This window comes from Dufourea novaeangliae, unplaced genomic scaffold (genome assembly GCF_001272555.1).
Source record: "Dufourea novaeangliae isolate 0120121106 unplaced genomic scaffold, ASM127255v1 scaffold64, whole genome shotgun sequence".
Lineage (NCBI taxonomy): Eukaryota > Metazoa > Arthropoda > Insecta > Hymenoptera > Halictidae > Dufourea > Dufourea novaeangliae.
Window position 1 is genome coordinate 1,203,938 of NW_015373954.1, and position 14,597 is coordinate 1,218,534.

The window sequence follows — 14,597 nt, forward strand, 5'->3', positions numbered from 1 at the left end:
CGAAAGATCGTTCGATCACGAGCACGTAATCGCCGTGCCCGGTCGATCCGAGTATCATTTGTTACCTGCACACCTGTCGAGCACCCTTGAAGCATCCACGACGCACGCAGCACCATTGACATCTCCACCGCACTTATGACACAGTCTTCGTGCCGTGCGACAACCTTTACTAACCCAGACCTGATTTCAGGGCCAAGAGACCCCCGGGACGACGGTCCGTCGAAGCCTCTTATAACGTTTCCGGATACACAAAACGTGTGTCGCGCGTGGTCGAGATGCGAGGCTAGGGCGGTATCCGGTTAAGCAGCAATCGTCGCGACCAAGTTTGAATGAAAGAGGAGGAGTAGAGGAGTAAGAGGAGGAGGAGGACGAGAACGTAACGGAACGCCTTTAAAAGAATCGCGTGTTTCATGTGACGGAAGCCCGAGGGACGGTATCGATATTGATCGTCCGATCATCGCATCGTCGTACGCGGTATTTTTTTTTACCTTCGAACGCACCTCACTCCCTTCCCCCAACCTACTCTCTCGCCCTCCCTTACCCTTCCCTCCCCACCCCTACCACCACCCCTGACCCCCTCCCCCGCCCCCCTCTCCCGCTGTACTAACGAAACATCGGCCTAAGCACAGAAGTTTGTGCCTTTCGACTTGGCAGCGAAGTGGAACGCGTGTAGGGGACAGAAGAGGGGACAAACCGGGAAAACAGGTGGTCAGAAGAGGCCACGTATGGTAGTAGTTGTGGTGGTCTTCGGTGCTCTCGTCGTGTCGATCCCCCGTCGTCGTCGTCGTCGTTCCTATATGATGGCAGTGTGCATGTTCTGGCTGCTCACGTACGTGGGACACGGCCTGGATCTGGCCGTGGGGAATCGTCCGGTGATCATCATGCAGGGTGCGCAGGATCAGGACTACCGGCACGGGGCCGGGATCAGAAAGAAGAACGAACTCGGCTCGATCGTCGGCAATAACCTGTTGCATTTTCGGATATATCCGCCGGAGGCGACGCAACGGGACGATCTGTCGAACTGGCTGCTATTGAACGACGAGCCCCGAATCTCCTCGTGGACCCCTTCCGGTATATTGATCGACGACATGATCAAGGAACCCCGTGAACTGCAAACGGTATTCTTCGCTCTGTCCCCGTCGATGCTGAACTCGCTGTACTCGGATTACGTGACCGCTGCCACCGCCGCCGCAATACAAGCTGGCGAACAGTTCCCGCACGAGGATCATCAACCGAAGCATCAGCAGCAGCGAGGGAAGAAGCTGCGTATCGATTGCAGACACTCGAGGAACACGGTCAGCCTACCGATCCGTGTGTGCGACGACGAGACCGGTCGCAGGACCGGCCACGACACTAGACAATTCAGTTACGACGATCCGTACGAACCGAAACATCTGAACAACCATGCTGCGAGCCCGAAGGCCGATCTGACCAGGGGCGAAAGGCCACGTGACTATCAGAAACCCGGTTTCGCAGTCAGACCGTACGTTTTGGAGGGCGCCAACAAGGTGCCCGGCAAGAGGAGCCAGATCCCAGCTGTCGGCGGACGTCGTACCGTCGATCATACCGGCGAGTCCGCACCGCATCAAGCTCAACCACCGTCGCCCCTCGGGAACGGCATCAGCGTCGCTTCTCAGCTGATGCTCAGGTCTACAAGGGGAAGCATACAATACGACGTGCCGCAAATCGGTGAGTGAATAAAGCTTCATTCGGTTTGACGCTTTTCGAATCCTTGAAGCGGTCGGTATCGCCACGTTCTTTAGGGGTGGGTGGGTTCTCGGGGTAAGTACGGGTGGATAAGGATTTTAGAATTGTTCTCTTTTAAGTCTTTGTGATAGTGCTGCGTCGCTGGGCGACGTTGGAATTTGTGCCCCATGTGGAAGGCTGCATGGAGTGTTTTTGGCTGCTTTTTGAAATCTTTGTGGTAGCGTTCGTCGAGGATGATTTTAGAATTTATTACTCAATTAGGGGCGACATGGAGTCTTTTAGACGCCTTTTCAAAATCTTCGTGATTGCGTTGATCGAGGGTCATCTCAGAATTTGTGGGCCAATTTGTGAGCAAAATTAATGAGATTCTGCCGCTAGTTCTATTTTGTAACAAAGACTGGACTTCGCGATGAACTTCCCAAAGTTTTAATTCAATTCAATTACCTTGATGGAAGTACGCAATATATATTGAATTATAACGTTCAAATATCAGAGCATATTAACCTATAACTTTAAATTAAATGTCACAGGCAAGATGGTAAAACTGGTTTTACATACAAATTATATTTTTCAGAGCACTTAAATTCTCCTAAAGCGTTCCATAAAATATCATTCAAGACTTATTTTGCATTCGAATTATACTTCTTTCAGAGCAGTCACTCTTATTTAACTCTCCGTGCTCCACATTATTTTTACTGCTTCCATCACCCCCCGGAAATTATATATCTAAACCTATTTTTGTATCCCACAAGCTCCCAAAAAATCTCAAAAAATTCAGGGATACTTCCCAAGGTGTCTACAACAGGATACAATACTTCTTACAGTTCACTGTTAGAAAATACTTTTAGTAACAATCCTTTCCGTTTTGGGAATTATTTGTATCCGAAATGTTACTTGTGCCATAAAAGACTCAAGAGGTTCACACAGGAAAGTTAAAAATCCGATTCATCCCATCGAAAGACCCGTCATCAAAATCACGTCGATTTCGATTCCCATTCACCCGACATCGTTCCACGATTCCATTCCTCTGAAACATGATGGAAAAAAATATACCAGCAAAAAAAACCAGCGACCAAAGATAAATAATACCTCCTCAAAGCAAAAACACACGCTATTCTATTCCATCGTAACAGTTTCAACGCCTCTGTATCATATCGTTCAACGGAAATTTCCGTGTTCACGCGAAAGCTAGCGTTCTCTCCGAGCGAACTAAACTTATTTTCATTTAATTGCGCAGTCGTACATAGTATGCACATACAAAACACAGAACAATCGTCACTCGAGGGTTTACGAGCGTTGGAGGGGAGGGAGAGCTCGCCCGCTGGCATCCCCCGGAACCGGTAACCGCCATTTTCCCTCGACTCGCTCGGAATTTCTGGGCCCCCGGGGCGAATCGCGGAAAATAATCGGTGCTTCTTGTCCACTCGCCCCTCCCACCGGACTAATTTTAAAGCTGACGTCTCTCACCTGTTCCATGAACACGCGCGTGTATACATGTATACAAACGTTTTCGTGGCGTCTCCCTCGTCCATGACCAGCATCAACACACGCTTCTCGCCCCCCACCAGTTTCGAACCTCACCCCCGTCGATCCACCCCCAATCCCTACCCCTACCCCGTCCTCGATATACTCATGGAACGCAGTTCCATGGGACTGTGGTCTGACAAAAGAAGGACCCCAACTGTCCGACTTCGATTTTAACGGGGTTTTGTAAGATGATTGTATACAGGTTCCTAATGCTACACAGGGTGAGGCACCTAAAACAGGCTACCTCAATATCTTGGCTGTTATTAGTCATCGAAAAAAATGTGCCAGACCAAACCTCGCGTGGTATCAAGGAGCAATTTGATGTGCATAGTTTTTTGATAGGTGAACGCGTAGTTAATAGACGCATAGATAATTTGCCAAAAATAGAAAAAAATATTTCTTCGGTAATTTTTAAATAATTTGGGAACGATAGGGTTTAATCAACGTTAGGAGAAATTTAGCTGCTAATATCTGCTATCCTGCTTCATTTTTTGGTAAAAAAAAAGAAAAACGACTTAAAAATGAATATGTTCGCCACGTATCGATTTTTCTTTTTTCAAGTGGCGGGTGTAAGTACTTAGCCCCGTCTTGTTTAATGACATTTATCGGGTTAGGCGATCGCGATGGCACACCCCGCTGATTCCTGGACGGATTACCAGGAAATGACAATTTAATCGCGGAGGTCTCTCTCGCTCCCTCTTTCTCTCACAGCCCTTGGCGTTGCAACCAGACTATTTCCTTTTTTTTTCCCAGAAGAAACGGAACCAAGAATGATAAGCAGCCCCGGGGTCACGAGATTAATTTTGCTCGGGTGACCTTTAGGAAACGGTCGCCGCAGATCCGTCGAGCTCGGTCTGTGATCGGCCGATAAATGAAGTGTCGACGTTCGAAGAGGTCGTCGGATTAGGGTAACGGTAAAAGAAAACCAAAGTCGAAAATTCCTTTTCTTTCTTCGCGCATTTTTCAATACACACAATTCTGTTTTCACACAAACTTTTTTTGTACACGATTTTGATTTAACAAGAATTAGAAAAAAAATTTCAGTCTCTTTTTACACAATCTGGTGCGATAAAACACGATCGACTCACATTCTAAGAAACAATTGTTGATGAAAGATCTTGAGTGAAGGTCTTGAACTGGCCAGTAAATTGGGTTATCCTTTTGTCAAACATGATTCTAATGGTTTAGGGGACACGCGTCTTTTACTTATAGCTGTGAAAGTCTTCGATCTTATTTTGTGCGACAAAAATATTTATAATACATATATATTTAAGAACGGTAATTCCATTGTTTCTCTTATATTACAATCCTCATTTTATCTATTTTAATGCGAAACATTCAGAACTAGAATATCTTTTTATTTCAATACAAATGTTTGATTGTTATTTATTTATTAACTATCATATAAAATCTATATTTCGAAAAAAATGATTTAATTACGAGTTCATCGAATTAAAGGGTGTCATCCACCTAGATAGGCTATTTGTCCCACTGTACGGCGTGCAAGATGAAATAATTATATAATATTCGTGAAATAATTATATAATATTCAAATAAAACCGAGGGGGAATCGGTGTGGATGAGTCACGGTGTATTAATAACCACAGCCTCATATGTTTCATTTCATTGACTCATCCCTTCATGTTTTCTTTTTCTTGTTCTGTCGAGGGGAACCTCTTCCTGACAGGATGGACAGTAATTAGAAAAAAAGTGGAAGAATACATCCCAACCTTGGGGACCCGTGTGTTTGTCGTGGGATTACATATTTTTAATTAGAAGCCTAATTAGGAGAGACGTTTTTTTGAAACCCGGAAAAGTACAGCGATTGGGATAAACTGCGTGCTCGACGGACGCAGATAAATATAGAGAGCATGCAAGGCTAGGCTAGAACGATGTGTCGATACGAAGGATAACGTGCAGATAAGCGGCAGCATAATGAAATAAAATTCGCGAACCTTCCAGTGCGGAATATCCTATGTACACGTTGATCGATAATACCGATACAAAATCGAAAACAAAATCAGAAATAGGGGGTATAGCTGCCAAAGTATAGCCAAATAGCTCGATTGTTTGGCTCTGAACAATTTTACATTTAAAATTAAATATTTCCTCGATTATTATTCGGTAGATAATCGCGTTTCGTGAATGGTACCTACAGTTCTGATTGCACCGCCGAAAGGGAAAGCTGTATAACGAAGGCAGGGGGCGGGGACGACGCCTCGATTCCAGTTGACTTGTTCGCCCAGTCGAGGTTACAGGGGGCGTAATCGACTCGAGGTGTTGAAATAATGGCACTTACCGTGGTATTATCATCGGTTCGACAATGCTCGCACCTGTTGCGGCTCGCGCACGAAACCTGTGACCTCGTGTCATTACGTGATCGAAATTTATGTTCGAATATCCTCCTTCTGGCGGATCGGCTGCGGGGAAAATTAGGAAACTCAACGTTCCGTGATCAAGGTCACCGGGTCCCATTATGTAAATAGATGACCAGGGTGAAACGCAGCAACCACGGCGAAGGACAGAGGTATTCGTACAGGGATGAACGGTAAACGTCCGAAAAGGATAATTGCTCCAATATAGAGAAATGATTCACTGTAGGATTACGCAACAGAACGCAGACACACGGTGGGTAATAATAATAAATTCGCACACCCTTTTGAAGGGATTAGTTTACTAAATGAAGTGTAAAAAAAGATTGTTGAAAAAGTTGCAATTGGTTGGAATCGGGACGAAAATTATAAAGGTGGCTACAAGCAACTTTATTTTATTTGAGATTGTAATGAAAATTTAAAAGATACATTTTTTAGATTTATGTTAGTTACACACAGGGTGAAACGTGATTAGCTTAGATTATTCTACTGCTAGTTGTTCGATGGAAAATTTGTTCAGCTAGTGTAACATGATTCAAGGAGAGCTTTAAGATGATTGTACCCAATTGTTCGTCAACTATTCCTTTTTCTAGAGTTTCCAAGGTCATCCCCAGTTTTTGTAGATATAATTTTCGGGGAAAAAACCACGTTGATTTCCCCACCCGGTGCCTAGAGTAGAAGTATCATCGATGGAAAATCAACATAAGAGATGAAAGGTAGAGGCTTTGCCCTTCAAAATAACCCGAGGCAAATTATTGTACGATTTTTCTTCATCGCAAAGTTATAACAGTTCAAAGATCGACAATTTCTCGGTGAAAATTTAGTTATTATTTTAGGGTATTAAAATCTCAATTATCGCAATACACTCACGTGTCGAATGTTCATCATTTATTATTGGCTCGTCCGATCCAGTGCCATAAAACGAAAACGAAAGCTTCCATTCTATTATCTTACTGTCCGATTGACAGAGTTATTTACATGCAGGCTCGACTGACTTTCTTCCCTGTTCCGTGTTCCATGTGATATCAGTTCGAATCGGTTCGCAACATTTCGTCGGTCTCATAACAGTGTCGTAAGATGGCAAACACGTTGCCATTACATAATTAACACGGGGAAAACCGACAGAATGGCCGATTACCCTTTCACGAACGATTCTGCAACATTTTATTTCTAATAGACATTGATCGATGATTCCTGATTCACGGGACGTCGCGACTACATTAAAAAGAGTGAAATTATCTCACGGAAGGACGGACACATTTAAGTTTTGGAAAATTTGATAAAATAATTTTTCTTTAATAAAAACCCTTTGAATTCCTTTGATTATTTACGATAACAATAGTTCGAAATGTATGGTTTCACCTGTTTTTGTTTAGATGAAATTGAATGGCACGAGAGGGCTAATTAACAGGCTGTGGCGATTTTTTTTGACATTATTTTGTGAGATCTAAAGGTCAAATTTGATTTTTTAATGAAATTATATATATTCTTTTTAGATCACATGATAATGTGTTTTAAGACAAATTCAGTAACCTTGTATCTATATCCCGATTTTCGAATAGTTTTCGAGATATAATGCTTACAAATTTACTGATTTTCAACGCAAAAAAAAACCTGCTCGAATAGGAAACATCAGAGGTGGTCTTGTTAGCGCCTCAAGTGCCACAAAAAATTAGTAAATTTGTAAGCGCGATATCTCGAAAAATATTTGAAAAATGTGTATACCTAATGTCAAAGACACGAGACAATTTCAATCGAGTAAGACCGAAGAATGACCATTACCGATCCAGACTATGTACTTCATTTGTCGATTTCCCGCTCCACACGCACGTACACGAAAACACGTTTACGAGATGGTCGAAGACGCGGTTCCCTTGCTCGGGTCTTTTGTTCGATCATCGTCCCGAAGACGAACAAAAGCTTTTGTTACGAAACGATCGGCCGACTTGAATCAATGCAAATTTCCGTGTGCACGTGCTCCGTTAGCACACCCATTGGCGTATCCAAGGGGGGCACTATCTTTCCTGGACGGAAAAAAGTGGCTTTGGCTCACCCTACAAGAAAAAAAATTGGATTTTACCCCCCCCCCTCTCTCCCCAGACTTATCAAATTTTTGCGTAATATATAATATTGCAGTATAATTTGCTACACGACCAACAACCTCTATTAACAAAACCCATACATTTTCAACGATTTATGAGTTTAAAAACAAAATAAAATATGTCTGACTACGTACAGCCTTTTTCACTGTGGTAATCGATGTGTTAATATTTTTGCCACGCCCCCCCCCCTGGTTACGCCAATGAGCACATCCCCCTTATTGTCTCGAATATCAGAGCAACACACACTCCGTTCGAAGACGGAACGAAACTAAAAACTGCCCGTGGTATTCGAGTGATTTTGTTTATCTTGTTATTCGACACGCGATCAGATTCGCGTCGATTCAACGCAGCGACTCAACCTTTTTCGGATCACGAAAACGTGACTGTTCACTAGAGGTGCGCGACTACCCGTAAGTTGCAAGCTGAGCTGATCGAATGTCAGGCGTTTGAATTTCCTGGACTACGTGAAATCGACGAATTGTTTAAAAAAATTGCGAATTATTTGAAATACTCGAACGACTCGAATATTCGAGCCATCGTAAGACTTCTATTAAATTGTAATCTGAAAGTTTCAAAGAGATTTGTTTAATAATTTCTTCACAAGAAATTCCCAAAGATTCGTTCATTTTTAGCCCGCTTACACCAAGGTTCCACTTCAAGGATTTGGGCGTTAAAGGGTTAAAAACGTTACCAACTTTCCGAACAATCCGATGATTAACAGCCTATGTTACAATATATCAATATTTATTTGTTACAGTTTTTTTTTATAATCAAATTCATTTTATTGTGAAAGTTGAATTACTTCCGACGTCGCCGGTGACCACCTGATGGCAGTGAACGTGTTAACGCGATTATGAAACGGCGCGTACTAAAAAATGCTTTATAAAATCGATAAAACGAAAGCATCAATACTACATAGCCTTGGTATTCTCCCATATGTGATGGGTTTGTATTCCGCACGCGCGCCACGCTGCTGCGGCTCTTCAAACGGCCAACCTCGCCGGGAATTTCGCGTGAAGAGACGTCGTCGGTGATCCTTCGGGGGCCGCGTCGATTTCGCATAAAAATAGTAGCGATCGATAAGCATGAACAATGTAATAGAAATATTATACGTACCTACCGATGACGGAAATAATGTTACAACAGCAACCAGCGTCGACGACCACGTCAGGGATCATAAAATGAGGGGTTGGGGGGACAAGGGAAGGAGGAACGCTAGGGAAAAAGATAAAAAATGGATGGAAATCACTGAAAATGTAACTAGTGTGGACAAACCCATAATTTTTTTTTTTCTCTCTTAATTTCGTTTTCTTCTTGCAGAATGTCCGATCTCGGACGACGGAATGGAGAGGTTCGCCTGTCCCACCGCGGACAGAGTAGGCAGATATCATTGCATCGACGATCACGCCTTGTGCGACGGTTTCATCGACTGCCCGACAGGCGAGGATGAGGACAGGCAGGCCTGCATGTTTTACAAAACCGTAAGTCTCTAATCAATCCCTTACCCAGTAGGTGATCTATTTCGAGTCGCAGCATCTCGGCTGTCGCTCAATCAACCTGAGATCCTGTAATCCGTTGCAATTCCCGTGTGACACACAGACACCCACACACACCCAGGCAAGCTATTCGCAGACCCACTTACTTTCTTATTTCTCGATTCTAAAATAGGACTCTTGATTTTTACCGGGTAACTGGTTACCCAGGTACTCCTAGTAGCACCAGGTCCCATGTTCCAGGGGGCCCCGTTCTGAACCTCCCACTTCATTATGATTAAATCGTTATGATTAATTAATTAATTATTATGTTTTGTTTAACTGTACTTCGTCAATTACCCGTATTATACGAATAACAGATAGCACTCGAATAAACGGATTAAGGTAGCTTATCGTATCTAACTGGGATTCCATATGGCGCTTTATAATTTTTATCAATCCTACCAATTTGATTCGAATGATTAATATTTTAAACTACTTGAAAATACTTAAATGGAAACAAATTTACAAATAAGTAGAAAAAGAAAATTTTTTCTTCTCTTAAAAATTTTTTTTAATTTTTCAGAAGTTGAAGCTTTTAAGAATGTTCTGTTTAATTTTTAACTAAATTTGTGAGTATTAAAAGTTTGTGGAAACCACCTTGATCGAGTACCCAGGTAACCGGGTATCAACAGCCCTAGTCGGAAAGCGAAAGTGACGTTTTGGATACAGTGTTACAGCCAGTTCAGACGATATAGTTTTCCAGATCAAATTACAGATGAACGGGGAAAGCATAGTTGCTAGTGAGAAATTTAGGGGTTAATTTATGTTTAAAGGGGTGAGCCTATTTATAGATTCTGCACATCTACAGGTGGTATAGTATACACGGGCGAAATATTATTTCTTAATGTCAAAGGTGAAAAGAGTAGTACTCATCACAAAAGTGCAAGTGGCCTATTAACAACACGCTTTGCTCGTCCAATAATAATAATTATTATTATATTTATTTATATTTTTTATTTCTAATATAATTATGAATTATTATTATTATTATATTAATAATTATTATACTGTTTCATTTCTATTAATATTTCAGATTTAAAGTGCATGTTACACTTGCCCTAAGAATAAAACTCCTTTTATATCTGGGAAATTTAAAATTATTTCAAAATAACAAGATACAACAAAAAGTTTACATTAAGGGGTTAATGCGGTGTTTTCAAGCGATACCGTTAGTTAAGGTAACATCGACTCACAATCAGTCAAGGTAACTTCCTTCCAAAGTCAGGAAATTATCACTTTGCACCTCTGGAAATTATTAAATCAAGCTGATTTTCACGTGAAACGGTATTTCAACGTAAAGATACCTGCGAAAGAACTGCAGTTATCGAAAGTGATAATTTTCTGAGTTTGGAACAATGTTACCCTGACCGTGAGTTAAAATTACCCCAACTTATCGTACACTAAAACCACGATTATCCTCTCCGAGTGGAGTTCTGAAAAGAAGGAAACACTCCCGATCATTACTATGGCGTTAATTTTCCCCTAGCAATCATCCCCTTCCCGCGTTCTTTTCAACCCTGCTCGACAAAGCGACAGGGAGCGAACCCTCGCGAGCTCTCTGAAAAAATCTCAATTCACGCAACCAGCCGACGCCGCCGACGCCGCCGACGCCGCCGACGCCGCCGACGCCGCGCGTCTGGCAAGAGCCGTAAATCTCTGAAAAGAGCCTCGTCTGCTTAATTTAACCGGCGGAAGAAGAGAGGTTTCTTTGTTTTCTTTTTCTATTTTTTTTCCCTTCAACCTCTCGCGCGAAAATAACGTAATGACGATACGAGACGTCCAGACTCCAAGTAAGAGGAAAGACAAGGGACAAGAGTAACAAATGAGTGATTTTAAAGAAAGTCTTATTTCAAAAAACTGGTACAATATATTCTATGTTTTAAAGTTTGATTGTGTTGTCCAATAATCAAGGTTTCTCGTCGTGTAAGAATTTTTTTTAACAATTTGAATATCATTGTTGACACGTTAGGTCTTATAATAATAATACTCCCGATGATTTCACCCGTAACGAACAATGAGAAAATATTGTTCTATCTGTTTCAGACGAAAGCTCACCTTGACGTATTGGCGGACGCAATTTTGCGATGGGCAAGAGGACGCTAATTCTCTTTTGTTGACGATGAACCTCTGACCTATGCATAAGATCATAAGTCTGACGAGTTTACTTCTTTATACGTTCACCGATATATGTATATATATATGTATATACCGATATATATATGACGGCTACACACACACACATATATGTATATACATATATATACCGACATATATGTATATATACATATAAATATAGATATAAATATAAATATAAATATAAATATAAATACAAATATAAATATAAATATAATATATGACATATTCCCGTGTATGAATGCGTGTACACGAGATCTCATGTACACACACACATACGAAGAGAGAACTCTATACATATACGAAGAAAACGAAAGCTCATTTCATTTCTGGCGAGCATTCTTCTTGCAAGCGACAAGCCTGAGAGAGAGAGGGAGAGAGAGAAATAGAAGAATTGGAAAAATATGAATGCCATTCGTATTATTTATGTGGTAACACGATTATACGAATAATCAATATACACTTAGAAATATAGCGACGACGGACACAGGGGTTCTGAACGTAAAAAGAAATTACGGATTTCGGGATTCAAATTAGTAACTTTTATTTCAAATTCTCCCGGAAATATCGTAGGTTTTCTTTACCTTTGTGATTTCCAAGCAAAACTTCTCTTACCGATTTCGAACATTGGAAATCCATTATTTTTTGTTACGTCCCCGGATATTCTTAAGTTGCAGGATAATCTTAAAGTATGTTTCAATTTTCCTCATTTACGATTCCAAATCACACACAGATAAAAATCTTTTCGAGCCACTGAGTAACCTTGGTACCTCCAAGGAATATAATATAACCTTGAAACTAACTCCTAAGAAATATAATCTTGAAACATCAGGGAACTGCAGCCCTGCTAAAGGAAACCGTATTTAAACAAAAATATACGTTCGAAGCTCCTCTGTTCGACACAGACACAACTATCTGGACTCGAGAAGCCTCGAGCATTCGATCCACGAATGGAAAACCGTCGAAATAATTCAAGGACATTGAATGTCATCTCGCAAAAAGGAAGCCTCGACGTTCCAAGATCCTTTTGCTGATGCACGCAATCGCAACTGGAGATCACATTTCTCCAATGAGGAAATTATAAAAAAATTTCCACTTCGATGGTCCAACGCTTGCAAGAAGAAGATTCGCCGACGAGAAGACGGACACACCAAGCTCGCATTCTCCCCTATTTTCTCCCGCGTCGTCTATTTTGCAAACAAGTTTTCCCTCTCTCCCACGTAACAGTAAATACATAAAGACAGAGTGAGAGAAAAATAGAGAGAATGAAGAGAGATAGAAAGAATTAGGGAGCGATGTTGAAAACAAACTCAGGGGAATGTAATGATGAATCGTCTCTCGAGCCAGCACTCAGCCTGAAAAAAAAACGGTCGATCCTCCGAACGTGCGCGAATTTATTACCGCTGTGCACTCGTTCCAACGCGTTTCATGCTGACATCGAAACCGCACGGGAAACAAACGAAACATACCATCATCTGGATGGAAAAAAAAGAGGGAGAGAGTGTGTGTGACGCCACACGTGGTCAAGAATCAAAAATTACCAGCCGATCTTATGGCGCAAGCGATTAAAAATTTTGAAGGATATAATTTTTATCAATTTTCATGGATCCTATTCGATGACGTTCGTATTCTCGGGATCTTCACGAAGGTAATGCAATTTTTCGAGATTTTTTCACGATTTTTCGCCGAGTTTGATAATACGAAAGCGTATGAGGCAAACAATAACGCAGGGGGTTAAGTTTTTTTTTTTAAATAAAACAAATTTTTTTCGATCGTTTGAACTGCTAAATTTTGATTCTTCGCCCCATTGTGTGACGTTACGAGGAGCGAATCAGTGACAGCTTCCTGCATAGTTTAATATCGTTAAGGGATTCGAGAATTCCTTGCAATACGGAAGATACAAAGGTTGTCTCGTAAGCTTTCGTGTTCATCTTGGTTGATTGGCGGTAGGGATTCGAATGTGTTTTCGAATGGCCGTCGTTGAAGCACAGTTAATAAAACACTAATTGTTTCTGTCCATTTCGAAAGCTTATAGAGGACAGTTTACACACGGTGGTTTGTTCACGAAAGTTTCGTAGCGTGTGGTTATTACGAATAGAAACAAAAGAGAATATATATTAGTTGTTACGCACCGTGTTTCCATGTTATTGTTTTCGAAATTTCAATGTTTATACACAGGATGCATTAGTTACGTTTCAGAAAAATTCGTTTTTTAAAGTCCTCCTTTCAGACGGTTTGTCGATTTATTTTTGTCGATGTGGAATATTCCGACGAAACATTGTAAATTACTCTCGACTCAATATAGGAGACAATGGATGATAATTGATTTTTTTAAATCGTAAATAGCAAGGAGGATGACAATATACATGATTAAACAAGGTGTTTTACAATTCTAAAGTAAATCGTTACGGTAAACGTTTAAGATTGAAGCTTCTTTAAAGATTCAATGTCAGAAGTGTGTCGCTAGTGGACTGATTACCGAATCGGAAAGCGAACGATTGATTCGCTGTATCGAACGCATGTTCAGGAAAAGAATTATATCTGAAACCTTTATGGGAAGGAGAACCGGAACATGATCAAACGATATCGCTGAATTAGACATAGTAAATATAGAATTATGATACAAAAAGAAACACAAAACCTATCGTCAATTTCACTGGTACCTGAAACATGTCGAGGATCGTCAACCTTTAACAAGCAAGAGTGTCTTTATCGACAAGTTCCGTAGTTTAAAAGAAGAAAAGAAAACAATTTCAACGCTCAGCTGTGCGTTATGTAGTGATCTAGACACAGGGTGGAGACATTTGGAAGAGTGTAGTACAAATTAATCCCGACGGTGTCGGAAGCAATTTGTCTGTAATCCAATTCATTAGTATCAATATAACGAACCAAAAGACTTATACATCCGAAGACAGTACCCCCAAGAAACAATTTCTCCCAAGTCTGGAATTCTTCAAGTTCATATTGAGACGTTCTTTCTTTATTTCAGTAAGTACTACAACCCCCAAACGGTTTCCACTCTTCTCTATCGCCACCATACTTTACAAACGTTACAGAGCGTTCGTCGAGTGCGTAATTCTTGATAGAGAAGCAAGAAACCGTGTCCCCATTAACCCTCCGTAGGCAATATGGGTCGTTGACGACCCAAGCGACTTTCCATTTTTCCCGAGCTTTGCTCCGAATTTTTCTTTTTATCGACAAAAATCTTTAATACTTGACTT

The 14,597-nt window shown here is 41.2% G+C and overlaps 1 protein-coding gene across 1 annotated transcript; it reads left to right on the plus strand.

Moving 5' to 3' along the window:
• Positions 1-797: 797 nt before the first annotated feature.
• Positions 798-11,473, plus strand: LOC107186300. Its single transcript, XM_015574133.1, has 3 exons — positions 798-1,689; positions 9,029-9,189; positions 11,287-11,473. The coding sequence occupies exons 1-3, from the start codon at positions 798-800 to the stop codon at positions 11,344-11,346; spliced, it is 1,113 nt and encodes a 370-aa protein (XP_015429619.1). The 3' UTR covers positions 11,347-11,473.
• The last annotated feature ends 3,124 nt before the right edge of the window (positions 11,474-14,597 follow it).